The 27404-nt window shown below is 39.9% G+C and overlaps 1 protein-coding gene across 3 annotated transcripts in view; it reads left to right on the plus strand.

Moving 5' to 3' along the window:
* tle2b (TLE family member 2, transcriptional corepressor b) overlaps nt 1–27404 on the plus strand; it is a 105306-nt gene that overhangs the window by 60894 nt on the left and 17008 nt on the right. For all 3 annotated transcript variants that reach the window (XM_012877897.3, XM_036141256.1, XM_036141257.1), the window contains 5 exons: nt 14179–14241; nt 18547–18621; nt 21267–21447; nt 23315–23331; nt 25324–25464. In XM_012877897.3, the coding sequence (XP_012733351.1) occupies nt 14179–14241; nt 18547–18621; nt 21267–21447; nt 23315–23331; nt 25324–25464 (477 nt within the window). The remainder of the gene's footprint in view (nt 1–14178; nt 14242–18546; nt 18622–21266; nt 21448–23314; nt 23332–25323; nt 25465–27404) is intronic.

Genomic DNA, 27404 nt, shown 5'->3' on the forward strand with positions numbered 1-27404 from the left:
GAATGCTTTCTTACTCAAGCACACCGCAGCCACTTCAGACACTCATTATCTCACAATGGCCCTCATTATCTGTTTGCATGGTAGAAAAATAAGTTTGAGAATGAAAAGAGTCGGTGCACACAGGCTGCATAGAGCCGGCAAAACCTGCATCTAAGTAATGCGTTTGTGTATAAAATGATCACAGAGGAGAAGTGCTAGAAGTACAGAAAACCATTTAACTAGAACAAGAGTGAACACACATGTATATTTGGTCCAAACATAGTCAGTATGCACCTGTGCATTGCAGACACATGCCTGGACCATGCATCTGTGTCCTTGAAGCAATATATGTGACTTTGCAAACGTATGTATGAGTTTATGTTTGGGAAATAGAAGCACGCTCTGTTTTATTCCTGTTGTGCTGCTTATGAACTGGAGGTTGAATCTTCGCGTGTCTTTGGTCTTGCCGTGTTTATGTGTCTGAGGAAGTGTTCGCCCGCCGTCGGTTTCAGGCTGGAAGGGTGCCTGCTCAGTGTGTGTTATCATCCCTGCTTTGTTTGGGTGGATTTTCTGTGGCTCCTTTCACTTAGAGATGTGTGCAGAACTGTTTGGGGTCGCTTCCTCGTGTGTAGTCGGGTGCAGTTGTTTGGCATTCGGCTGGCTACGTATGCATGTGTGACTTTGTGTCCTTGTGTGTATATATCTCTGTGCTTTGTAGCTCTTCTTCCTCTCTTTTTCTTTCTTTTTCCCCTTCCTCTCTTTGCAGAATAGAGGGGCCATCAATCAGAGGCAAGGGGGATAGAGGAAGGGAGGGCGGTGGGAGGAGGAGGCGTGGAGTAGAGAAGTTGGTTCAGCGCCAGGGAAAAGGGCCTGGCACACTGCCCAGAGAGGAGAGAGAGAAAAAGTGAGAGAGAGAGAGAGAGAGAGAGAGAGCGAGAGAGAGAGAGAGAGAGAGAGAGAGAGAGAGAGAGAGAGAGAGCTGAGAGGAAAGAAAACAAGAGTGAACAGGCGAAGAAAAAAGATGTAGAGCGAGACTATTAGGGAGAGGCAGGCCGATATATGCAGTACGAAGCAGAGAGATATGAGAGAGAATAAGGAGGGCAGAGAGAGAGAGCGAGAGAGCAAAAGTGCAAGACCAAGTGCACCGAGGGAAAACAGAGCGAGAGGACACAGAGTAAGACAGACAGAGATACTGTGGAAGAGGAAAATGAGCCAACCGAATGGAAAGAGTAGGGGGACTGATGGCGTGGAGGAAAAGAGGAAGTTTGGGGGGAGGAGGTGGTGGTGTGCTGAAAGAGAGGACACGGGGGGGGGGGGGGGTATTCCTATTGAACAGCGCCGTGTCTGCAGTGCACCCCGAATCAGAGGATGTTTCTTACAATACTGGATGCAAATATTTACCTGAGACTGTTCACAGAGAGGTCAGCGCTCTCATTAGCGCTGAAGTGGCTGATGTGAAGGATGTACTAACAATGAAGACTATCATGCATTATAAGACCTAGGATGGCAACGCCCACAATCCCTTCACAGCAGTGTATTTAAAAAATATCAAGTGTTTAGTTTTCCTAATAAAGATCTTTTTATTATGGGGTTTTTTTTTTAAGGAGCTAGGCCAACCAAAAACTCAACAGAGAAAATGAAATAGATTTCCTGTCCTAATAAGAGAAGAAAAACAATTTCTTAAAAAAAACAAACTTAAATTATTTAATCAAACAGCCTTTTCTTTCTTTTGATGCTGCAGCAGGGCGTTTTGAGAAAACCATGGACTTAGCCGGAAAATTTGTACCAGCACATCTTACAGGTCGCTCCCTCTTGCTCTCTGTCGCTCTACAGCCCTCCCTTCACGATTAAGGCGAATGGATCGAGTCATTTACGTGCTATCGCTAACAAAGGCACGTTCAGGAGTGAATTATTATATTAGTCTGTGAATAGAGCCAATAGAGAGAATCAAAACTGCAAATAGAGCAATGCTAAATTTTGCTCGAGTTAAAAAAAATCCAAACCTTTATGTCAATCCACACATGCAGAGAGAGAACATGCAAACTCCATGCACAAAGAGCCCAGGACCTTCTTGCTGCAAGGCAACTGCGTCAGTTTTCAGTGGTCACCTTGATTTTATATTCATCAGCCTCAATGGCCATGATTAATCTTCTCTCGGTAACTGAGGTAACTTTGGGTGTGTGTTCTGTGTACACCTGCCACACCTACAAGTTAAGCTTCATCCGTTTACAGAAAGTTCATATTTGTGCAGCTCAACAATAACCAGAGTTTTACAGGGACATATCCACAACTGTTTGAATATTAAAACATATGAAAATGTTCCTTAGTGGAACAATTGTCCTCTTAAGTTGAGGCTTTTTCAGCACCAGGTTCTTCTTTTGAAAAATAGAGCAAAAGTGTGCATGATGGTGCAAAATAATGAAATGCCAATGGTCTGGGGTGATAAAAATTTAATCTACTTATTCAAATTTTAACTTTTTTAAGATTTAAGTTTTTGGAAAATCTGGATTTTATTTTCCAAATGCACTCATTGGGCTTCCGCGATGAGAATAGCATGCAATGCTGAATCTATGGTGAGGAAAATATATTGTCTGAATATTAAGAGGAAACTCTTTTTACCATAAGACAAGGCACTTTAATTTATTCATTTACTTATTGTTTTAAGTTAGTTTGAAGTCACACAAGTGAATTGAATCCTGTTCTTAGCTCATTGTGTTATATCATTATTGTGTTATACCATTAGCAGCAAACATTTTGTCATATTTTCATAGTTTACAATGGTAGGGCCTCCATTTAGTTTACAAGCATGTTTCACCTTGAATTCACTTTGAATTCAGTTCCACTCCCAGACGAAATGCTTGAAAAAAAGCTTTTTAAAATTTATTTTTGTGAAATGAAAAGAAGGAAAAAAACAGATTAATCGGATTTGGTATAATAAAATTGGAGATTTTATTTTTAGGCCATATCGCCCAGCCCTAAAATGCCATGTGAAATGGCAAGTATTAAGATTAAAAACATGCAACTTGAGTACATTCGCTGGAAGCTGGAATCAGATAGTGATGTATAAGTCATTAGTTTAACAGAATTTGTTTAATTGATTGGTTTTAGAAGATGGAAAAGTTAATTGATCCATAGACTTAGTATGTGCTTACTGTGTGCACGCACATTACACCTATTGAGTTTTTTTAATTATTATACATTAGAAACCGTTAAAAAGGGAATCAGAAACAGTGGATATTTCTTAGAATTTATTTTGAGGCATTTCGAGTTGAAAATATGCTGTAAACAGTCCCCATTCCAAATATTTAAAGGTTGTGATTTAACTTATACTAGTTGATTATGTTCAATAAACCAATTCTGTTTCTTAAAATGCGCAGTGCTGAAGGGCCTCTCGTCAGTTTGTATCTGAAATGCAGCGTTTTATTTTGCCGCCCCTCTCCTCCAGAATAGTTCCAATTTGCTCTGATTGTTAAGATAAATGGCAGAGTTCAAGCAGCCGGTCATTCCTTGTTTGAAGGCGTAACAAACCGGCCATTAAGGAGGCATTGTTTAAATGTGAGGCACACAATTTAAGGAAGGCAAAACGAGGCAAAATATGCAAACACCTTTTACTCGCACAAATACTTATACAGAAATTGTAACATAACGAAAGAGAGGGGGATAAAAACTAAAAATAACAATACCTTTGCCAATTACTGACAAGTCATGTAAAATAGCTACCAAGGTTAGAATCAATCCCCTTATTATAACTAAGATTTATTTTGCATAGTGATGTCAAGGTAAAATTGATTTTGTCTGCAAGGCGTTGCTTTTTTTTTTTATATAATTGTCTGATTGTGGAATGTTTTTCCTCCGGGGCTATCTATTGTAGCTCGACTATTCTGCATTTTTTTTTTTTCAGCCATTGTTCAGTCTTACTGCCAGCATCCATGCAAGGATCCAGACCAGCAACCGCAAGCGATAGGTGCTGGAAACGGGAACTTAGTGTGAGCTAAAAGTGATGGCAGAGATTTTAGTTGCAAACAAACAGTGTGAGTAAACGGGCATCTCTGACATCCACACACACACAGATGAAGCTGGCTCCCTCAGCTATAGTGGGACTTTGAGGTTGGCACAGCTGGCAGTGCCTGAGCACACTGGGCACCGTCTTCCACCTGCCGTGCCAATCTCAGCCCACGCTCATCACATTCGGATTCGCCGGGCTGCATTGGCAGGATGAACGCAGTCACTGTTGCTCGCCGTCATGCTCCTGTACCAAATACAATGCTGCACTTTAACAGAGAAGAGGCTTTCCTGCCATTCAAGCTGAAGCTCACTTTAATATCAGGAGTGAAAAGCGTACTCTTGAGTTGTATTTCGTATCTTCGTGGCACCTTTAGCCCGATCACAGCGTTATGCACCTGCTTTGTTTTGGGCTGAACGAAGGCCCACAGCTTTAAATAAATGGTTTTCCAGCATCAGCTGTCTATGAATTCGACACGGTGACATACACAAGATGGTCTCCAGCCAGACCGCCATGCACTTTCTGGACACATTTAAAAAATTCAACGACATGCGTGTCAGGACTCTGAGGCCCTGCATGTAAAATTGATGTAAGAGCTACTCAAATGTTGCAGTATTGATAACACTAATTAATCTTATACCATTCTCTGCAGATGCTCTGTCTACAGTGAACATTGATCCAAATCCATTGTTGACCAGACAGCAGCATGACTTAGTTTCTAATTAATTCAACTAAGAATTATTTTCTAATTTAAGGCTTTCATATAGCATTAAACTTTACATCCTAGGTAATAAGTTGATCCTTACCTGTTGTGTTACAGTTCAACACAGTTAACTTTAGAGTAGAAATGCAGCTATTGAATAATCCTGTACATTAATTTCAATATGTTGTCTATGTTCCAGTCAACTATCTGTATTAGGAACCAATAGTTTTAACTTCAGGTGGTTGAATTGATTTATGCTGCTTAGTTGTGCCGATGCCGCTTAAGGTGCTTTCACGTTGGCGCGACAAAGTCGCCACTTTTGCTTGCTGACATATTGCCGCTGGTTGACACAGCAGAGCAGAAATACAGCAGTACAATTAATTTTATTTATCCTTTATTTAACCAGGTAATACCCATTGAGATTAAAAATCTCTTTTGCAAGGGAGACCTGGCCAATGGCGCTCTCTAGTGATGCTTTCACTTCCCTGCCACTCCAGTCTCCTCTCACTTTTCTCCAGGATTGCTCATTTCTGGACTCGTCTCGCTAGTAACAATTGGTTGAGTCATACAACTCAAGCCGACCACAGACCACCACTATCAGCTTGTCTTCCATGTCAAATGAAAACAGCTTCGTCTCCACCACAGTCCTTCACCCTACGTCACAGCCAAATCCTGTTCCTGATTGGTTGTCGCGAGACACAAAAATTCAGATTTTTCAACTCCCGACAACTGTTGCCTCGCATCCATTGCAGGTGTCGTGTTGCTCTGCTTCGCTTTAATTGCCAAAATCGCGCGATTTGTCTTGCTAGAACTGCCTCTGTGGCCTTGCTTTGCGCCGCTTTGCGACACATCGCTCCCGTGTGGCACCTGTGCATAGGGATATCATGTGAATCTGTCACTCAGCCTGACACATTCACATTCAGTGTGAACACACTTTGAGACTCCTAGTTTTGATCATTATATGTCTCAGAATCCAAAGTGACTCACACAATTGAGATATCACCTGCTTTTCCTAATTTTTATTAATTTTTGCTCGCTAAACGCTGCCACTGTTGTGGAGATGTTAATTTTGCCTCATTACAGTTTTGGTTGTTTAATGCCCCACTTTTTCTATGAACAAACTGATCTACGGCAGGATTTTAGGTTTCACATATTCAGCCTGACGCACATTTCACCTCTTTTTCTCTTTCTGAAGTTTTTACTTGTGCTAGATTTTGAAAACATGAAAATGCCAAATTAATCTGTGTCTTTACCTTTAGGTTGTCTTTGTGACTCTTTGTGATATTTTGAGCTAATATCTTAATTTAAACACTAAATTTGAACCCTTTTTTCAGCAAGAAGAAAGCGTGGTAGACTTCTTTTAGCCATCTGACCTTCAGTGTGTAGCAACAGATTGGGGTAGGAGTATTATAAAATTAGCTTATGTGTTGTACAGCTGGAGAAGAGACCTTAGTCAGTAAATTTTTACTTATAGGAGTGACGTGAGGCAAAATCTTTGAATTTTGATTATCGGTGTTTTAAACGTTTGTATACTTAGATATCCTTTTATAAGAAAAGCTGATAGGAGCTCTTTCTTCACTTCATCCTTTTTAAGTAAACTTTGCTGTCTGATCAATCATGTTCCTTATATTTAAAGGATGAAAAATAATTTAAAACATTTACAGAGGCCATTATTTCTCTTTTCAAAATATAAAATTGAAGAATGTTTTTTTTTGTCTTGAAACCTTTAGTTTTTATGACTAAATTACATCAGATTTTTTGTCACAGCCAGCAACATTTGGATGGAAAAGATACGTTGTTGCTCATAAAAGACATTCGACCATGTGATCAGGTTAAAGTGATAATGCTCCATCTCGTTCTCTGACATTCCTGTATTTGTTTTACTATTACCCGGTGTTCTCACACCCAGTGATCCTGTATTTGGGAACACAAACAGCACGCTCACGCAGAAGCAATCCTCCGTTAAAAAAAAAATACAAACACTCCACACGTTCATGCACAGATGTCTCCTAAATGTCTGCTGCGGACACGTTGCTTCATGTTGCCTTTGAGCTTAAATTCTTGAGGAATCTTTGAGTTAAGGTTAATTTGAGGAATAAAATGTTTTGTTTTCACCAATTGTGGACAATTTATTTTGTGGTGTCTTTAAGACTGCATGAGCTGAGGAGGACTGAAAGCACAGTTGTGCTTCTTCTTGTGTGTCATTAAAATAAATCTAATTTATGTGACCATTGCTGACTTGACATTAAAAATTAAACTTCCAATCTTTGAAAACATTTATTCCTCATGTCCTACAATTAATTTCATGCTGCCACCTTTTTATTTTTGCTTAATTGCTGAGGTCACATCTTTTTTTGTTGTTTGTTTCAGAGTTTGCAGGCATATTTCTCTATCTTGGATGCCATTTACATGTTTTATATTCTTGCAACATCCTGTTCAGGGTTGCATAGACCAGGAGTGGCGAAATACACAGCAGACTCTTTGAAATCGATAACATCCAGGAGTTTGAACTGCGAAAGGAAACCAGATCCTCAGAAGGAGGTGCATGAGCCACTTCATTAATCCTGTGAACAGCATTGCTGTAACTAGTTTAGGAATTTAATCTGTTTATGTCTGGTTGCGTTATTATGCAGCAACAAGGCCCTGTGATCATTTAAATGTGTTCCTCCATTCTGATTATCATCCTGTCAGGGATCTGATGAGATGGCAAGCCTAAGCATGCTGACACTGCCTTACACAGAGCCTGTTTATGGAGGTCATTAGAGCTCAGAGAGCCAAATATTCACCACAGCCTCGGGACAAGATCATAATTTGCCTTCAATTTTTGGCTTTCTCTGTCTCATTTTTTTGTTTTCTCCTTTTCACCTATTTTCTCTTTATTTCTCTGAATTCTTGGAACATCTTTCACATTTTTTTTTTCTTCTAGTTGAAAAGCTTTTTTCGCTCTCTGCCTCACCTATATTTGATCTGTTTCATGTCGAGCCTCTCTCTCACTCTGTCACTATCTGTTTCCAGGCCAGCTGGCAGCATATATCTGCCCTCAGGTGTTTTATTGACGAGTTTCTCTCTCCTGCTTTGTACCTGCCCATTCAGGCATCCCTCCATCCGGCCAATCTCTGCCAGTGCTCCCTGGTGGCTGTGCTTTGGCCGGCTGTGGAATGAGACTGTGATGTGCTGTTTCTGACACCTGCTTCAGCTCAGACTGACTCACCCCGACACAGAATATTTTCCTTTTTGTATTTTTGGCTGTTTTATACTTTCGTTTGGCAGAGACAGCAAGACTGAAAAGAGCAGGGAAATGACAAACAATATTTGCCTTACTATGTAAAACAAAAAATAGCATAAACAGTAGGATTAAACTTTCATACTTTTTGTGGGATTTCTACCTTTTTAAAATGTGATATCTTTTTGCAAACAATTGGAGTGAATCTGCAATTTAAAGGAGCATAGCGTAAGTTCCAGGATTTCTGCAGACGTCTGTCCCTTCTGGCGACTGCGACTGGACAGGTCTTTTGTTTAGAGGCGTAATGTCTTCTGAAGTAAGAAAGCGATAAATATTGAAGTTGGCCTGTGTTCCCTCGCTATTACGTCAATAACGGTGGCGATTCAACAAAGTAACCAGGCCCAGAGTACGACCCAATTCACTCTCGTATGAACCGTCTAATGGAGCCTATAGAGGCAGCCAGTGGTGGCAACAGTTAACCAAAAAGTTAGCTTCGTAAACTCATATATTCGGCACAAAAATATATTGGCTTCGCAGCCGTTAAACCGAAGATAAATAAGGAAATTTGAGGACGCTAACGCTAGCCGCTAACCCATAACAAATGGCTGCCACACAGCACATGACGAACGTGCGCAGTGCTGCATGTTTGTGGGGATAGATGTTTTAGTTCAGGATAAATTACTTTTAAGCTTTAACTTTTCCATCGCAGTGGAAGCTTATGATGATAATATTCTATCCCTCTGTGCAGAGACTGCAGCATTTACTCGTTGCGTGCCAGTCAGGATGCCACTCCAGTGTTGCCAGTTATTGCGAGAGAAACAAGCAACCAGCTCTATCATCTCTACCTTGTAGACTTAGACTTAGACATCTTTATTTGTCATTTTGTATGTACAGAGTGCATACAGAACGAAAAGGCAATAGAGAACATTTCAAGCCCAGCGGTTCGAAATGTTCTTTTGCTAGCAGCTTTATAAAGTTATGAGTTACTTACTTCTTCACTAGACATGTTCCTCCGAAAGGTGATGCCGTTTTCTGTGTATTTATGCTTGCAAATATGCGCATATGAGGCAACGAATGAGAAAGGAAGAGGAAAGTAGAGGGGGGAGGTGTAGAGTCGTGGCTTGTCACACATCTTTTGGTTAACAGACAGTGCTAAATAGCCCACCTAGTGTTGAAATGTCTCTTATTGCTCCTTTAAGGTTAGTATCCGCCATAATTAGATTTTTGCCTCTAATGTTGGGTTTGTTTCTTGTATGTATTAAGGGAATTGAAATACAGAAATGGAAGCCATTGTTCATAATTAACTTTTCTGGCATAGCTGTATTTGTCGCAGCTACGGTGGAGACTGTTCAACCACAAGTAGAAATGTAAATGTGTTCTCGCCACAAACCTCTTCGGAGATTAAATCCAGATCTCTGTCAGAAAACGTAGACCCTGGCGCTTATTAACCATATTTTTCGGACCATAAGGCACACCGGATTATAAGGCGCATCAAATATTCTTCCCAAGTGTGTAATTTCACTTCTCCCTTTCACGTACACAGCTCTCTCCTGAGAGGGAAACTTTCCGTCTCTTTCGGGAGGACAGAGTAGTTGGACTACACTGCCCTGTTTCTAACATAAGGTCAAAATAAACATAACTTTTATATTGAATTAACTTACTAGGTTTATTGTTGCTGGTTCGTACGCCGGGCACGGGCTGCCTAAAGCCTCCCACATACTCAGGCGTACTGTGCGCATACTGTAAGCTTGGCGGACTCCACCCTGGCTCTGCATGGACGTTTTACCCTTCATAGTCAAGCGTACCGTTGTCCACATTTCTTGTGGCAAATTCCTACATTTCCCACACTTTCTGTCAGTGGGACGAAGCAGCGGAATGGATGGAAAATGTGTGATTAGGTAGCTGAGCACCTAGAGCTGTTTCTTTGCCAGCAGGCTCACACCTGTCAGTAAGAACAGAGGGACTGCGATGTCACGCGTCCTTGTGACCGCCTGCTTGGAGCAACTCAGTGCCTCCGAGAAGTTTAGTGTGACGGCACATACGCAGTCGTAAAAAATTGAGCTCTGCACGTATCTATATGCACGTAGTCCTCGCAGAGTCTACCTTGAGTACGCCTCGAGTACATGCGAACCTCCGAGTAGTGAACTTAGCCCGAGAATGTGGAGGGCTTTACATGAATGCACTTCTAGTTTGGACATTACAGTCAGGCAGTCTTGTAGACAGCTCAGGGGTCTGATGAGGTAGTGTACACAGTGTACCGTAATGCTTCGAACACCCATTGAACGGAGCGGCTTCATTGCTGACCAAAGTCGTACTTACACATTTTAATAGATTTTTCAGTGTATTGTACCACATAAAATCGGTCAGTAATCATATATAAGGTGTACCGGATAATAAGGCGCACCATCAATTTTGTAGAAAGATTAAGGATTTTAAGTGTGCCTTATAGAAAAATATGTTAATAATTTAACGCATACATGCAATAATCAATGTGATATAACATTTTAGCAACAGTAGTGTTTTCTGTTTTTAAAAAAATAAGTGGATCATGTTACATTTGTTTATTATACATTTCTGTGAAACCTTGGCATTTCCAGGGCTGTACCACGTGACTCTCATACCCACGCCATGTCTACTTGTTTTATTTACGGCTGCACTGTTACAAAAGAGCTCGGAGCAAAGCAGGATATGGTATAGCCGATCGGCTTGCACTGGAACGCGTGAAGACGACTGCTTTGGTCCACATTGGCAGCGGACACAGTAATCTATTCCCATGTAGTAAAATATAATTCATAGTCTGCAAGGTTCCTCTTTCTCACTCTCACTTCCATCTTTGTGGTTCGACGCGCTTTATGCTTGCTCTTTGTACAAATACACAAGAGGAGCTGCGGGACAATCACCCACCTGCACATGCATACGCTGACATATGTCAGATGTGACAGAACAGAGTTGTGTGCCTGGTGACAGCGCCTTTCTGATATTGTGATCAGAGAAGCTGCCACTGACAGGTTGGCTGATTGTGTATGTGTTTCAGTATTTTTTTATTTTTTTTTGCAATGCCATATCTGACCCTGTCACTCTTTCGGCTGCCCTCAGAGGCTTCCCTCGCTTGCTTTCTCTATCCAACATCCTCAAGTATTTGGAAGATATTTTAGTGGGGAATGCAGAGAGGACAGAGGGGGGAAACAGCATGGGTAGATGGAGGAAAAGTGTGACAGCAAAGTAACAAGGAAAAAAAAAACCTATAAGAGCAACTGATGATGTGGAGGAATAAAAAGGGCAAGCGAGGGAAAGGCTGGGAAAATTATACTGCAGGAAAAGAAAATGATATAGAAAAGTAAAAAGATGAGAGAAAAGCAGACAAAGCTTGCAAGCGATGGAGGGAGAGGGAGAGGGAGAGAGAGAGAAATGGGGGAGAGGGATGGGAGGAAGGGGATGAATAGGGTAATAATGGCTCAGTGTGAGAGCTGCTGTGGAGAAGGAGAGAACGGCTGAGTGAAGAAGAGAACAAAATGAGGCTGAGGGCACTCAGACAGATAGAATTAGACACACCGCAGAGGTTCAGTGTGTGTGCGACACAACCAGAGAGAGTGTGTTTGTTTTTTACGTGTTTCTGTGCACTGTGATAAAATGAATGCAGGCAGCTGGATTTGTAGGAGTGCAATGCTTTTACCATGTGTGTGAACAGATGGGTGTAGAGGCTTGCAATATGGAAAAATGTTTTTTTACTATTAGTATTATTAGTAGTATTAGTAGTAGTAGTAGTATTTTAGGTTGTATAAATTGTGATGCAGACCCTTGGCTACTATTGGTTCAGATGAAAGATCTGACAAGTAAAACAGAGAAAGCAGACAATTCCCAAGAGCACGTACATCCAGCTAGATGTTAGCTTATTTAGCATCAGCAGAAAGCCAGCTGGAGGTCGAGGACCGCTTGTGTCCGTAGGCACCTGAACACTGAGGCAAGCGGAGCAGCTTCTCCCTGTTTTTAAAAGTTTTAAAACCTTTACTTTGGTTCCCCATTTTTTTTTACCCAAAGAAATCTGATCAATTCCTGCTTTCAGACAAATTAGTTCAAAAAAGTATTTCTTTTATTCTCATTAGACATTTAAACGACCACGATAATCATAGGAATATTATGAAAAATTGCTCATAGCAGCATCTCTCTCACTCTCTGTACCTCAGAGAAATCACAGTAGAAATCTTTGCTCAGCATTGCGCTATTCAGGTGGCGGCTGCAGGCTTCTCACAGCTACCAGCCTGCAGCAGCAAAATGCTATCAGACGCCAGCTTCTTACAGTCTGGGTCTGTTGCAATGAAGGCTCCCGCTATTCATTGAAACAGCACCCTAGTGTTTAGTTATGAACTAAACTAACTGTAAACTCTTTAAATAGGCTGGAATAACCCCTTAGCTGAGATAAATACTATTTTTTTAGGGTTTGGTTGTCATTTAGCTTCTAAATTCATTGAAGATAGTTTTTTATCATTATTGTTATTATTGTTGATAATAATAATAATAATAATAATAATAATAATAATAATAATAATAATAATAATAATAATAATAATAATAATAATAATACACTGTTTATAAAGAACTTTTAATTTTTAAAAAGATCTTGAAGAGCTAAACAATAAAAACATTACAAAATTAAAATACACAACTAAAAACCCATGGATCAGTGATAATTGCTTGTTTGTAAAGGAAAGGTCTTTAAGGTTTTTTTCAAAGCAGCAAGTATCTGTGGAGCTCTCAGGTGGTCGGGGAGGTAGTACCAAAGGTGAGGGCCAACTGTGGAGGAGGCCCGCTCACCCATTGTCCGTAACAAAGTGCAAAGTGGATGGAGGAGGTTGGCGCTATGTGAATGGAGGAAGCAGATGGGTGAGCGGGGTGTAGGGATTTGCTTTAGGTGTTCTGGAGCACTGACATGAACTAACTGGTGGATGATGAAAACAAGTTGGTAATGGATTTTGTAGGTGATGGGGAAGTTTATGTAGAATGAGAGCACTGATTTAAATATTGTACATAAAATAGATACAGGTGCTGATTATTTAATTGGAATACTATGAGAAAAAGAAATGAACACTTGAAATATTAGTCTGTGTGTAATGAATGAATATAATATGCAAGTTTTACTTTATAAAATGAAATTACTGAAAAAAGCATTGTCATGATATTCTGATTATATGATCATCTACTGTATTAATTTTGGCATACAAATTACAAACATAGCAATCATCTACAAGGAACTGAATTAGCATAAAGCTGAGAGCAAGAAAACAAAAACAGCTTTTTACCAATTTTGCTGCATGAGGTTACAGTTTAGAGGTTTATATGCAGGGTCCATGGCGATGCACATGGCGATACCAAATAAATATGGTCTTTTCCAGAGGTAGAATTAGAGGCTTAGAGATATATACTTTCTCTGTATTTACTCCCCAGTTTCATGACATCTCCAGATGCACACTTACCTCTCTGTATATAGAAAAGAAATACTTTCCTTTCACAAGATAAAGAAACTATTTAACACGTGGTGCTCCTTGTTTGTTGAAACACCCCAGCTTCAGCATCACTGCCCTCTTCTTGTGTCTTCAGTGATGCAGAGAAAACCTGGAGTTTCATTTTCGAAATTTTGATACTAACCCTCTGTTATTTTTTGCCATGGTATCCAATAAAATCGGGATGTGTAAAACGATGAAAATAAAGACAACTTTTGATTATCTGCCATAGTAGATCATCAAATTTTGCAATCTTTCACAATCAAATATTTTTGGTCATCCGACTCCTAGCGGAAAGAAAAGGAGCTAAGATCTTCAGCATTTACCAAAGAGCAAAAAAGTGTGCAGTTTAAAAAACTTTAGCTGATGAACAAAATGAATAGAAAGCTGGGCTGCTTTTTTTAAACTACGTGCTAAGAAAGGAGTGATAAAAGGAGCCAGAGACAGCGGAAAGCTGAAGTAGATAGGACTCCGTTAGAGTGAGCATAATGAGCGTGTGAAGGTGTTAAAAGACCCGACGATGACAGGTGCTTTAATGTGGTCGCTATCCTGGTTCTTCACTCCAACACCTCCTTCTGTATTTTTCTCAGAGGTTTCCAACGCGGATACCTCATTAGGGAAGTGTTTGAATGCAACAAAAGGCTTAACGTGCTGTTGAGGTGCATGGTTTGCTCCATGTTCAGTGTGTGCTTTCCACCTTTACAATATGTGACACGATTTTACATCCCCCTCTCCCTCTCTCTCTCTCTCTTTCTCTCTCCCTTCATCACAGGCAGAGATCGTCAAGCGTCTCAGTGCCATCTGTGCTCAGATCATCCCTTTCCTCTCTCAGGAGGCAAGTGCTGCCAGACACACTTACACATGGGCACACAGAGTGTGCCCACACACCAAAAGGGAACTCACATATTTACACTTTAGGTTTATCAGTGGCAAAAAAAAATAAAAAAATAAAATGTAAATACTTCTTTCATGACACGGCAAGTTAAGGAGGTAAAGTGATTTGAACACAAGTTTTAATTTGCTGCATATAGATGTTAATGGATACACATCATATGCTCATTAAAACATATGCAGGCGTGCATATTGATAAAAGCACAGCTCATTAACTTTGTCTTGTAAATTGGATCTGCAGAATATGAATCCACAGTCCTTCTTGGTGTTTGTAGTTAAAAGAAATTGAAAATCAGTGCAGCAATTCTCAGTAATAGCTAAAGTATCAGGTAAACACAACTATTTGCCATTTTTAAAAGGAACTCATTAATTCAGTTAAATGTTGTGCATGGGTTTGATTCTTGAAGATATTACTATAAATCCTAACTCTGTTTTTATTCTTAGTTCAGTTGACACAACATGATAGTTTGATTTTGAAACGTGACGTTAAAAAAGGTTGGATTGCCAAAAATATACGTATACATTATGCTTAAGAGAAAAAACATAACAATTTGAAAATGTATTCACGTCACTTGCACCTTTTCTTTCATTTGGCCACGTTAAAACCACAAACTTTACTGAAGTCATTACTGTGTATTTCAGTGGGATTTTGTTGGTTTTAGATCAACACAAAAAAATGTATAAATGTGAAGTGGAAGGTAAATAATACGAGGTCTTTAAAACATTTAAAAAATGAGTCGATGCTTTGTTGAGACAAGCTTTGCTGTAATACAACGTCCACCACCATATTTCACTGTGGGGATAGTGAGTTCAGGGTGATTTGCAGCATTAGCTTTTTGGACCACTTGCTACTTTTGGCTGTAGGGAAAAAACTTAAATTTTTATGTTGTCTGACCAGAGAACCTTGTTCTACGTGTTCTCTCTCTCCACTACAGGGTTTGGAGTGAACTGTGTACTGGGATCTGAATTACTTTCTTTAAACCTTTTTGCCACTCTTCCCTAAAGGACATATTTGAGGAGTGCAAAACAAATACTTATCCTATTAACAGGTTTTCCCATCTGAATGCTGGACCTCTGCAGCTCCTGTAGAGCTACCTTGGCCCTTATACCATCGTCTGCAGATGTTTTATACTATCTCCATTTATGGATATGGACTGAGCAACGCTTCCAGATATGTTCAAAGCTTGAACATTGCTTTATAGCCAAACCCTGCTTTAAACATTTCCAGAACCTTTTCCCCTGACCTGTTTATTTAAAGGTGTCAGGGTAGAGGAGAGCTGAATACAAAAATATGCCATGCTTTCAGGTTTTTATGTGTGAAAACAAGTATACTTTTCCTTCCACATCGTAATTTTTAATTAATTTATATCGGTACGTAACGTAAAATCCCAACTAAATTCACATTGTATGTGGTTTTAATATGAAGAGCTGCCAAAAAAAGAAAGCCCAGGGGGTCTGAATACTTTTGCTAGTCTCTGTATTCATCACAGTTTGCTGCTGTGGTAGATTCAATGCTTTTTCATGATCTGGGAGGCGAAAGGACCACCATCACTGATGCTTTGTATGTGGCCCAGTGATCTAAATGCTACATCCAGGGGAAATGGCTAAAAGCTTTGGCCTTAGAGCTAACTTTTCATTACAAAGACATTTTAGATTAATGGGTTGTTTTCAGAAAATGTAAATATTCTGCAAACGAAACATAGTCATTTCTAAAAGACTACTTACAGTTGTCTTTTTATTCCCTCCTTGTTCATGACTGCTTTGATGACATTCATCATTTTATGGTGTGTGTGTGTGTTTATGTGTGTATTGCATTGATTGTGTGAGTGCATACATGAAGCCCTGCAGGCTCCTGTGTTTGTCTCTGAATGTGAGTGAGCTCTGATGAATGTGCTACCTGGAGACAGCAAGGTCAAAGCTGTCAGTTTGATCAATATTGACACTGTGTCTCTTCGGGTGTGTATGCATGAACTTCATCTCACACACACACACACACACACACACACACACACGCGCGTATGTTTGCATTTGTATAACTGATTATATAGGGATGATGAGTAAATATAGCTGAGAGTTTAGTTGGTGTGACACATTTATGTTACATTTGTTGGCATTTGATTGTTTCTTTTCTGAGCAACTGGAGGGCTGGGGTGTTATTCGATATAGTCACTTGAGCAATTTGAAGAAAAAAATATTCCCACCATTACTGCTCTTACTATATGTTCAGTTCCTGGCAAAAGTATTTCCTTTTTTCACATATTATTGTGTTACAGCCAGAATGATTTGTACATTTTCTGGCACTTTTACAATAGAATAACACAAAGTCGATGGGAAATGATGGGCGTAATTATTTCCAAATTAAAATCTGAAAAGTGTGGCCTGCACCGTTATTCAGTCCTCCACTATAGTGTTTTATAAAACCCAGTCAAACATGTTCCCTCCAGAATTCTTAGAATTCAGAAATATATTTATACCATTATAAATAAAGTTGTTTTTTAAAGGCCTCAGAGGATTGTTAAAGGACATTAGCAAACAAACAGCATCGTCTAGTCTACCGAACATCAAGGACACTTCAGAGAGAAAGCGGTGAAGAAGTATAAAGCAGGTTTAGGTTATAAAACAGTATCCCATACTTTTAAAATCTTATGGAGCTTATGGAGTTTAATCCACCATCCAAAAATAGAAGTACAACTGAAAACCTATAAAGAGGATCATCAGGCCTGACCTTCCTTCCATCCAGGACTTGTAAAGATCCAGGGTCAGGAGAAGGGCAGCTAACATTTCTATAGACCGCACACATTCTGCACACAAACTGCACACAAACTGCTTAGACTTATACTTTCAGGTTGGCACTACAGAACACTATTTACAAAAAACAGCCACCACAGAGACAGTTTCTGGCCTTTTCCCCCCTAGGGCTGTCTGTCTAATGAACAATGAACAGCCACAGTACCCAGATCAATACCATACTCATTTGCACCAACCCAACCTTGTCTTTCTCTTTTTAAAACATATATATATATATATATATATATATATATATATATATATATATATATATATATATATATATATATATATATATATATATATATATATATAATATATACACTGACGTGCCTTGCCTTGCATATGAACTTAAGTTCTACAGCCCAGTGGGATACAGACCTGTATCCATCACATTGCACTGCATGGTCTGGATGCAGCTGCTCGGCCATGGAAGCCCATTCCATGAAGCTCTCTACGCATTGTTCTTCAGCTAACCTGAAGGCCACATGAAGTTTGGAGGTCTGCAGCTATTGACTCTGCACAAAGTTAGCAACCACTCATCACTATGCACCTCAGCATCCGGTGCACCCCTGCTCCATCAGTTTACTTGCCCTACCACTTTCTTTGCTGATACGAAGTTGGTCCCAATTGCTTCCACTGTGTAATAGCACCACTGATGGCTGACTGTGGAAAACCTAGGAGTGAAGACATTTCACAGCTGGGCTTGTTGCACAGACGGCCTCCTCCCACAGAACCATGCAGGAGTTCACTGAGCTCCTGAGAGCGTCAGGATATATTCACCCCTAATCACACCGTTCTCCCTGTGAAACATGGTGCTGGCAGCATCATGCTGTGGAGATGGTTTTTCTTTTCCTCTCACCGACACTCGCCATCCAGTCTGACTGAGCTGAATCGTGCTTTAAGCTTCTCCTCAATTTTGCACCCAACTTGTGTGCAGTGATCCTTGGTCTTCATGATGTTTGCTCTCTAACAAACCTCTGAGGCCTTCACAGAGTAGGTGGCAGAGTGCAAACAAGGCAAGGCAAGGCAAGTTTATTCATATAGCACAATTCAGTACAGAGATAATGCAAAGTGCTTTACACTTTGGTGGGCTCCATTCACTAGTTAGGTGACAAGCGATTGGTTTGCACTGGATTTATTTTATTTTATTACAGGTATCAAAGTAGAGGGGGACTGAATAGAAATTGTTGCCCTACTTTTCACGTTTTGTATTTGTAAAATCTTCTTAAAATTTACAACTACGGTCTTTCACACAACATCCTGCTAAAACCGGTGAGGTTTGTGGTTGTAACGTGACATTTGAAAGAATGTGAATACTTTTCCAAGGTGCTGTAACTGTACAATATACTTTACAATCAAGGTTAACTTATGTAGTTCACACAGAGACATGGTCTATGTGTGCATTAGCGTGTTCACATGTTCTGCTTCAGTTGTGTTGTTTGTGTATCTTTGTGTTCAGCACCAGCAACAGGTGGTCCAAGCAGTGGAGAGGGCCAAACAGGTCACCATGGCTGAACTAAATGCCATTATTGGGGTGAGTCACCTCCATTCAGCAGTATAAACACGTCTACATACTAAGTAACTAAAGTTGAGCAATGAAACATTTTTGTTGGAACTTTCAAAAAATTATAATTATAAGAACTGAGTTACTGCTTCTTGACCTGAGGTCACCTCTGTCCTTAATCAGCGTATCTACTTTATCTGAATGTGCAAATATTTAAACTTATCATTTTATGATATGTAGTATTTGTACTGTAGATTGTATTGTACATGTGAACGTCCAAAGGTGGATAAAATCAATGTAACCAGGCAAAGCAAAAGTTGCTGTAACTCAAGCCTTGTGTTACATTCCTACAAAAATAACTTTAGGCAATCAGGTGGTGATGGAGAAAAAACACAAATGTTTTTTTTCTTATGCAGTTGTCTTTTTTACAGTAAAAATGGTTTTGAATGGTTGCTTACTTTTTAGTAGAAAATACTATAATTGTCTTTAAAACAATTCAGTCAGTACAAATAGTTTCAATTCGATTTGTATAACTTCTGTCTAAATATTGATTTAAAATGAAATCAAAAGGTTAAAGGGTATTGTTTTGTAAAAGCAGGTTTAGCCATTGGGTCTGCAGTTGGAAAAGTTAAGACGAACTCATGCCTCCAAGTCTGTTTTACCCTTTAAATCCAAATGCTGATAAAATCGACAGTGATGCTAGTTTTTAAGACGTGCAGTGTTGGGAGAATTGGTGTTTTCCTCATCGGGGTCATTAATCCCGAACACAGAGACGAAATACATTGTTTTACATTTTACTCCTTGTCTTCTCTTTTAAGTAGGCAGTTATCAAACCAAAGCTTAGCATTACTGCCCCCTGTGGGGATAGTAATTGAAAATGTACATCATTGCTGTGGTTTATCAGTCCCAAAACCGTAAATAGAGGCTTCACAGACATGAAGTATGTTGAGACTTTTAACCCTTCCATCTTTGCGGTGCATAACAGATAACAACCCCCACAATGGAAAGCTGCTTCTCCACACCATGTGCATGGGTTCCGCTTCACATCCTTGAGGTTCAGATTTTAAGAGCTACTGTATTTAAAGGGTCAGACGGTCTGAAACTACCAGTTATTCCGGATTTGGGTATTCTTTTGTCTTCTTGCAAGCTAATTAAAGAAAACCTGAAAGTATTTAACTTCCTGCAAAGCAAACCCATCAGGAAGGCAATGTTGAATGTGTAACCTGAAAAGCTGGACAGCAATTATTGTACTTCTGAATGCTGCAAGCCTTTGATAGCATGCCGGTAATTAAGAAAGCTAATAGAGAATTTGCGCCTCAGTTGAAGAGAAAAATATTCCTTTTTGTCATACAAGTCAGCTAAAATGACATTAAGTCTTATAAGAAAGAACAGTAATCGTACTAATGTGTCCTTTCAGTAGAACAAGAGTATTCACTGCCTTAATTACGACTCACTTACAGGTTTTTTTTTCTTCAGTTCTGCTTGACATCATTTTTTAAAGAAACATTCACTAAAGCAATACAATTTTACAGAATACATAGCAAACTCTGTTTTATTCTCTGGAGAGAAAAAAAAGTGCTCTATCCTGTTACGGTGGCACCAGCTCTGTTTGTTGTATCTATATGCTCACATTAATGCAGTGATGGTCCGGAGTGCTGCGGTAGATGGGGCTTTCTGCAGCTTGTCAAAGCTCTGATCACATTACTGTCTACTTAAAGTCCCTTTGTTCCTCGCAGCTCTACAAACACTGTTGTCTCTAAAATGTGTGTGCTCTGCTGCGCGTGTGTGTGTCTAATGTGCTGGATTGAGAAAACAACACATGAAAACGCGTTCTAATGCCCCCCTCAGGATAATAGCCTTGCTTTATCTGTAGCTGCTCCTTTGCTCTCCACTCTCTCTTCCATCGTCTATTTTCTTTTTTTTTTTCTTTGCCATCTGTGTTCATTTTCTGTCTGGATTTTCCCATCCAGCCCTCCACATAATCTTTGATCATTTTCTTCATCTTATTTTGACCGTGTCCTCCTTTCTCCTCTTCCGTCTTTTTCCTCTCATTTTTTGCTCTTTGTGCTCCACACTTTTCTTTCTTTTTCTCTGAACTCATTTAACTCTCCCCTTTTGTCCATTGTTGCTCTTCACTGCCTTCATGATTTTGCTCTGTTTTGCCTTGTTTGCTCTGAAACTCAAGTATTTTCCTCGCTTTCTTATCCTCCCTATTTTCCCGAGGCCATTTTCCCCCTCCCCCTCCTGGCTTTCTTTTGTAAATAATGAATCCCATTGCCTCAATATTTTACACTTCTTACCAACTCTGTCTTTTACTAATTTTCTCCCCTTTTATTACTTTTTTTGCATGTTCACTATTTTTATTTTTATTTTCCCTTTGGCCATAGCTACTCAACCTGCTTTTCCTTATATTTAATTTTCCCGTCTGTCCTTCTTGTTGTCTTAATCAACTTTTAATGCACTAATTTCTTTCACATCCTGTCTACCATCATCCTAATTTCCTCTCCATTCATAATTTATTCACATTCACCTTCTCCCTTGCTCACATCGTCTAATTTTTTCTATTTCAATTGCTGTATCCCGCTGTTTGCTCTCTTTATGTTTTCCGCTCCGACTTTTCTAATCTCCTTTACGTTGTTCCCCATCCCTATTCTCTTTTTTCCCTGTGGCCACAGCAGCAGCAGCTCCAGCACCTGTCTCACCACGCCCCCGGCATCCCTCTGACACCGCACCCATCAGGCTTGTCCCTGGGTGCAGGAAGCTCTGGTCTTTTGGCGCTTACAGGAGCCCTGGGGGTCTCTGCCCACCTCGCTTCCAAAGATGAGCGAAACCATCTTGATCCAGAACATCTCAGAGGTAAAGAACGGTACATTCTCTGCAAAAACAAGACTGCTCCAGCTCTGTAAGTTCTGGATTATTGATAAAAATACATTAAGTAAAAGTCCATACTCCCAGGACTATGGATGATTAGGTGGATAGAGGAGAGATTGTGCAAAGATCTCCTTTTCTCTGATCCAACCTTTAATGAAATGTTAGGAGAAAACTAACTGATATCAGCCAAGGAAAGCTTTACTTCTAAACTAAAATTCAAATCAATGTTTTTAGTAGAGAAACTGAAACTGTAAGTTTTGGCAAAATGAAGAGGAAAAAATGTCTGATTTAGCCATGTTGTATGTTAGTAGATGTTGTGAGTTTTAAAATACAACAGCTTCATATTAGAAGTCCAAAGAACCCTTAAAGAAATTCACGTACATTATTGAGTCAAAACATTGCAAATTTGAAATCAAGTAGAGATTTCAAAACATAGCTTTTAAAACGACACAAATCAATTTTCATCTGTTTCCAAATGCTTCTGAAATATTATGGTCCATATGTGTTTGGGTTTTCTTTTGTCTCTCTTTTCATCAATTTCCTGTTGTGTATGTTCTGAAAGGTCTTGCCATATCAAATTGTTCCTTTATGTTCTGTTTCTTTTTTTTATTCCTGTGTTCTTTTCATGGTACAATTGAAATTATTCACGTTAGGCTGTAAGACTTTTTCCTTTGGTCTCATTGCTTCTTTGAGTCTTAGTCCAGCTCCATCCTTCCTAATTATTTTCTCTCCCTCAGCCTCCCTGCTTACCTTCTGCCTCAGCTACTCCACATTACCCCCCTGATTAATACGCCTGCATTCTGTGTCATTCTCCACTCGTCCCTCTGTATCTAACCTCAGCAGTTGTCATTGTTCGTTGCTGAATTCTTTCGTTACACTGCCTTTTACTCTGCCCATGCTCAATGTCCTCTTTGTCCTTGTACAACTTCTGTGAGTTTTCTGGATCCTGCAGATGTATGCTGCAGGGGATAGAAGTAAAGATTAAACCAGCATATTCTTTTTGGACTAAACAAACAAAATGGTTTGCAAATGGTTGCATACAATGCCAAAAATTAGTTTTCTGACTGAGTGTATTTCTGTATTTACATTTATGTTTTTGTGTTGGTTAAATTTACTTTTATTTTACACGTAAAAGGAGGGGAGACATGTAGCCAGCCATAGTATAAAAAGTAGATAATTTCTATTTGTTCAGACAAGATAAAATGCAAAATAGCACACTGCATCTTTTCTGACTGGCTCCATTTTTTTTTCAAGAGGTGCTCACCTTTTGGACTGAATTTAAACTTCCCTGTTTAGGTATGTGTCCTAAACTGGACTGATGCATTCTGGAAGCTTGTGTAGATGCAGAAAAAATGCCTTTTCCCACTGAACTCTGGTTCACCCCCAATAGAATATCTTATCTCCGGGCTGAATCTCAGTCACCGAGCTGAGGGACTTGCTCATGAATAAAAGGAGTCCTGCTGGGACAACAAAAAGACAGAAATCAGTAAAACGTAGAAATCAGAACTATAAAGATACCAATGTTTTCCATATTGTCATTTTAAGCACATCTCTTTTATGTGAGAGAAAGAAGACAGAAAAAGTTAAAGGGGCAGCAGGGCAAGCTGGTGAGCTTTGTGAAGTTAGAGAACAGTGAGAAGGAAAAACAGAGGGAATAGGACAGTGGTATCAGGCAAAATAGTAGGTCTATATGTTTATTGTAGGGGAGAACTCGTAATCCCTCCTAACCTTCACTGACTCTAGCTTGTTGTTGTTATTATCAGCATTGACGTCAAACTTTCTCTCTTTTCTCTGTAAATTTTATTTTTTCCGCATTGCTCTCTACACCTTCCCTCCCTCCGCCACGACCCAGAGGGAGCCCCCAGCAGGGTGAGTACTTTTCTGTGTGTGTGTGGTGTGTGTGTGTGTGTGTGTGTGTGTGTGTGTGTTTGTGTGTGTGTGTGTGTGTGTGTTGTACGCCCACGTTTCCCTCTGAGTGCTTGTGTGACAGTGATAAACTGAGGGAAATTGAGACACACTGTAAAGTGGCCTCGGAAAAAAAAAGGCAGAGTATGACGGGATCTGTTCCAGGAGTATCACAGCCTGACAGCAGCACAATAGCTGCTCATCACCAACAGCCTTGAGCTTCTCAAGGTTTTCTACATCAGACTAACACCGTAGCACTTCACATTTCTCTGAAAGGACCTAAACTACTAAATGGATGAATAGAGAACAGATTTTTTTCCCCTCAACGCAGCAAATGCTTTTTTCTGATTTACAGAATTGACAAAAGTCTCTGCAGAAACTATTACTTTACATTTAACAACCGAGTGAAATTTATTTTATTAGATGTTTCCCAGTACAACCCAGTCTGCAGTTTCATTAGTTTGCGTTAAAGGTATAGTGAACGATCTTTTTTCAGCTTCGAGTTTCAGGGGGATCATTTTGTCGATTAATTGTCCCACATCCCGATCATTGTGACACGCTCACGTTACGCCAATGTGCGTGCTCGTTCCTTTACAGTTTCTGCTTGCTGGCTGTGCTTGCCATGTTCTAGTGTTTGCGTATACGGTTAGCTTCGGTTTCAGCCGTTCATTGTAGCTCCGCTGCTCTCACCGTATACTTTGAACATGGCTGAGTCACAAGAAACAAACTGCCTACAAGTTTATGAGAAGAAGAGGAAGGCCTCTGTAGAAAGAAATAAGACCAGAATGGATTTGTGAGGTGCGATCCCCCACGCTATTTTTCAAAAAGTTACTTGGACATTTCTTACCTACATTTCATCCACTCTAACTTTAAGAGTAGAGTGTCAGACAGCAGTGAAAATAAATCGTGTTTACTAGGAAACAAACTCTGTAAATCTTTTGCTGGCCCTATTCTATTAATAAAGTACAAAAACTACAGCACAAAAGAGGAGGAATAAGTAGGGTGAGAATTAAAGCCCCCTCATTCTTGCTCTGGTTGTTGCTACGAAATAAATAAATAAATGTTTAAAAGAACAGCAATTTTCACTTTCTCTCTCTCTGTTGTCTCTAAACACAACAAAACATCCCGCATAATTGAATTTATTTACGCAATATTGATTAGAAAGCACAGCGGAAATTTGATTCTCTTGAGTTTGGGCTGAACTTACTCAAGCATTGCAACGTGAAAGATGGGCAGGGGGATAAAACGCACAAGTGAAATGCATATCATTTAGCTTTTAAAGCTGCACACCAATAAAATATTATGGAATATCAAATGTATTTCAGTTTGACAAGCTTCACTGGGTTTCATTGTGCCGTCTCTTTTGTTCACTCCACTGTACTCCCTTCCTGTAGGGGCTTCTAAACCCTCAGTCTTCGTCCTTGCATGGGGGGCAGAGAATGACAAGTGGCCTTCACTGAGTCTTTTGTCCTTACCCACGTGTACAAACACAACATAATGCTTTGATTGAATTTCTTCAGCGCTAGGCAGCAGTGCAGGCTGCATTGTAAATATGCCTTCACAGCTTTATTACCCGATAATGAGTCATATTTTACACGAGGACTGGTGTGTCGAGGGCAGAGCACTAATTAGCTTTATAGGCTGTCCTGCGTGCTACTATGGCTACAGCTCCACCTGTGCTTGTGTCTGCATTTCCTGCTGTGTGTGTGTGTGTGTGTGTGTGTGTGTGTGTGTGTGTGTGTGTGTGTGTGTGTGTGTGTGTGTGTGTGTGTGTTATCTGAATATCTAAGTAGGGTGGGTGTGTACTCGTGTTTTTTATCATGCTTGTTTTTTTAAAACATGATTGATTAGGTCTTTAGGTGACGGTAGAATATCAGCATAGTTTCATTAATGGCTCTAGGTTTAACTATGGACCATGATACTGACAACTTCATTTGTGTCTCCGCTTTTCTTCAGAGTAAGTCGGTGTCGTCAACAGACAGCCAGCCAACAGAGGAGCACCAAGGGCCGTCAGGAGGTTACTCTGCCTTGCAGGGTGGGGCTGAAGCCAAGAGGAGGCGCTGTGATGACAAAGAGCCTATCCCTCCACACTCCTATGTACGTGTCTCTGTCTTTTGGTGCGATGTATTTGTACTTCAGGTGTTTTTAATCAGTTTTTTTTCTTGCCGTGTATCTAAATGAAGGACATCATGAAGAACATCAACTTTTTTTCATCTATGACGTGCCCAATGTTGTGATTGTTGTGTGTGTGTGTGTGTGTGTGTGTGTGTGTGATGACAGGTGTAAAATATATTGTATCGGGACTGCGTCACAGTCTCATTGTATCTTAATCCACACTTAATGATCATCTAATGAAAGTTCAATGTTGCATGCTCAGTCAATGAAAGCCTAAATTGATTAAATAAATATTCACTGAACTAATCAGACAGTAGATCATACTGCCAGTAGCTGGAGCTACCCCAAGCATTTGGCATGCTGAGGTGAGTGAATCCTGGTCGGAGCAGGCAGAGCGTTAATATTGTTACAGTGTCATTGCTACATTAAATTAAAAAAAGATTAAAAGTTTACATTAAACTATCAGGTGTATAAATAAGTTTGTGCTTAATTGCAAATATGGAATAACTCTGATCAGAGTCAGATGTCAAAAGCTCTTTTTGGATATTTACCAATAAAGCAACACGGAGCTGTGAAGGATGATCATTAGAATTGATTCTCATAGGTAAGCAAAACAGACAAAAACTTGAGTTCAAAGGTTTTAGCCTTATCACTATGTACAGTATAAATGGTTTGCAAGAGTTGCAAATATATATGGACCAAAAACTGTGGTAGCCTGATTTGTCTTGTAATCGATTTAGATTTATGTATCCTACACTAGTGGATTTTTAGGTTTGTACCCAAGGCACAGTATCTTGCTAAGCCTCTGAAATATAAGGCAAGTATGCAATATTAGAAGTTGAAATATCAACCCTGAATTATCAGAATCACCTGGAAAAGCGCTGGAAGCACTGGAAAAGTCTGATGTTCTGCACCAATCCAAAACTGAGAATCTAATATGGCTGCCGCCTCATAAAATAACCAATATCTTTGGTAATAAACTATGTTTGTGCAGTTTTGAAGAATTTTGCCTCATAAAATCAGTCTCACACATACTGTTTTGCCCCTTCTGTGAATGAATTGCTGCAGTTTTAAAGCATACATTGCAGAGAAAGCCTAAGTGGCTAATGACAATTAGCAAGGTTTTTCAGCTCAACAAATTGCAAGTCCTACTGGTGTTCCAGTAAACAACTGGAAACTTACCAACTGGTTAAGCAGACCATAAAGTCCTTTTAAAAGCCCAGTTCCAACCTATAAGTCTGGAACGCAGCATTAGTCTAACACAAGACAATCTCAATGCCGAATGTACAAGCCTCCAGCAACAGACAGTGCAAATACGTAGCTCGCCCATCACAGGCTAGATTCACCCATTTAAACACGTGTTCCTGCTAGAATTATGCTTCAATTAGGCCTCAATAACGCACAGCTAAAAAATGAACTATACAGAAAGTCTTTAAGGTAAAATCTGTTTTATTTTCTTTACGCCAAGTAATTACATTGACAAAAAAAAAGAAGAAAGCACTGTGTAGATCCACACTCGGTAGCGCATGCGTGTGTTTGTGTGAGATGATGTGTGCGACAGATTGCCCATGACACTACAGGGCACGAGGGGGTCGAGAGCCCGTCGTCATTTAGAGCCGTGTTTGGTTTGGATGGGTCTGCTGGGGCAGAGCGAGCAGCCATGGGGGATGTAATGCCAGAGGAGACACAGCCAAGGCAGAGAGCTGTAATGAATTAGATGGTTGTGTGTTTGCAGTCTGGAAGATTGATTGACACAAGGAGTTTGTCTGGAGAAGACTGCCTCCAGGAAAATCAGTTCGGCATGAACAACAACAGCCCAAATCTTTCCCCATTAGTTCGGAGCGCGAAACAAGCAGGGATAGTTTCAGTTCTTCGAATGCCTCTCCTCTTTCTCTGTCTGTCAAGATGTATTTTACCACTCA

This window comes from Fundulus heteroclitus, chromosome 9 (genome assembly GCF_011125445.2).
Source record: "Fundulus heteroclitus isolate FHET01 chromosome 9, MU-UCD_Fhet_4.1, whole genome shotgun sequence".
NCBI classification, from domain to species: domain Eukaryota; kingdom Metazoa; phylum Chordata; class Actinopteri; order Cyprinodontiformes; family Fundulidae; genus Fundulus; species Fundulus heteroclitus.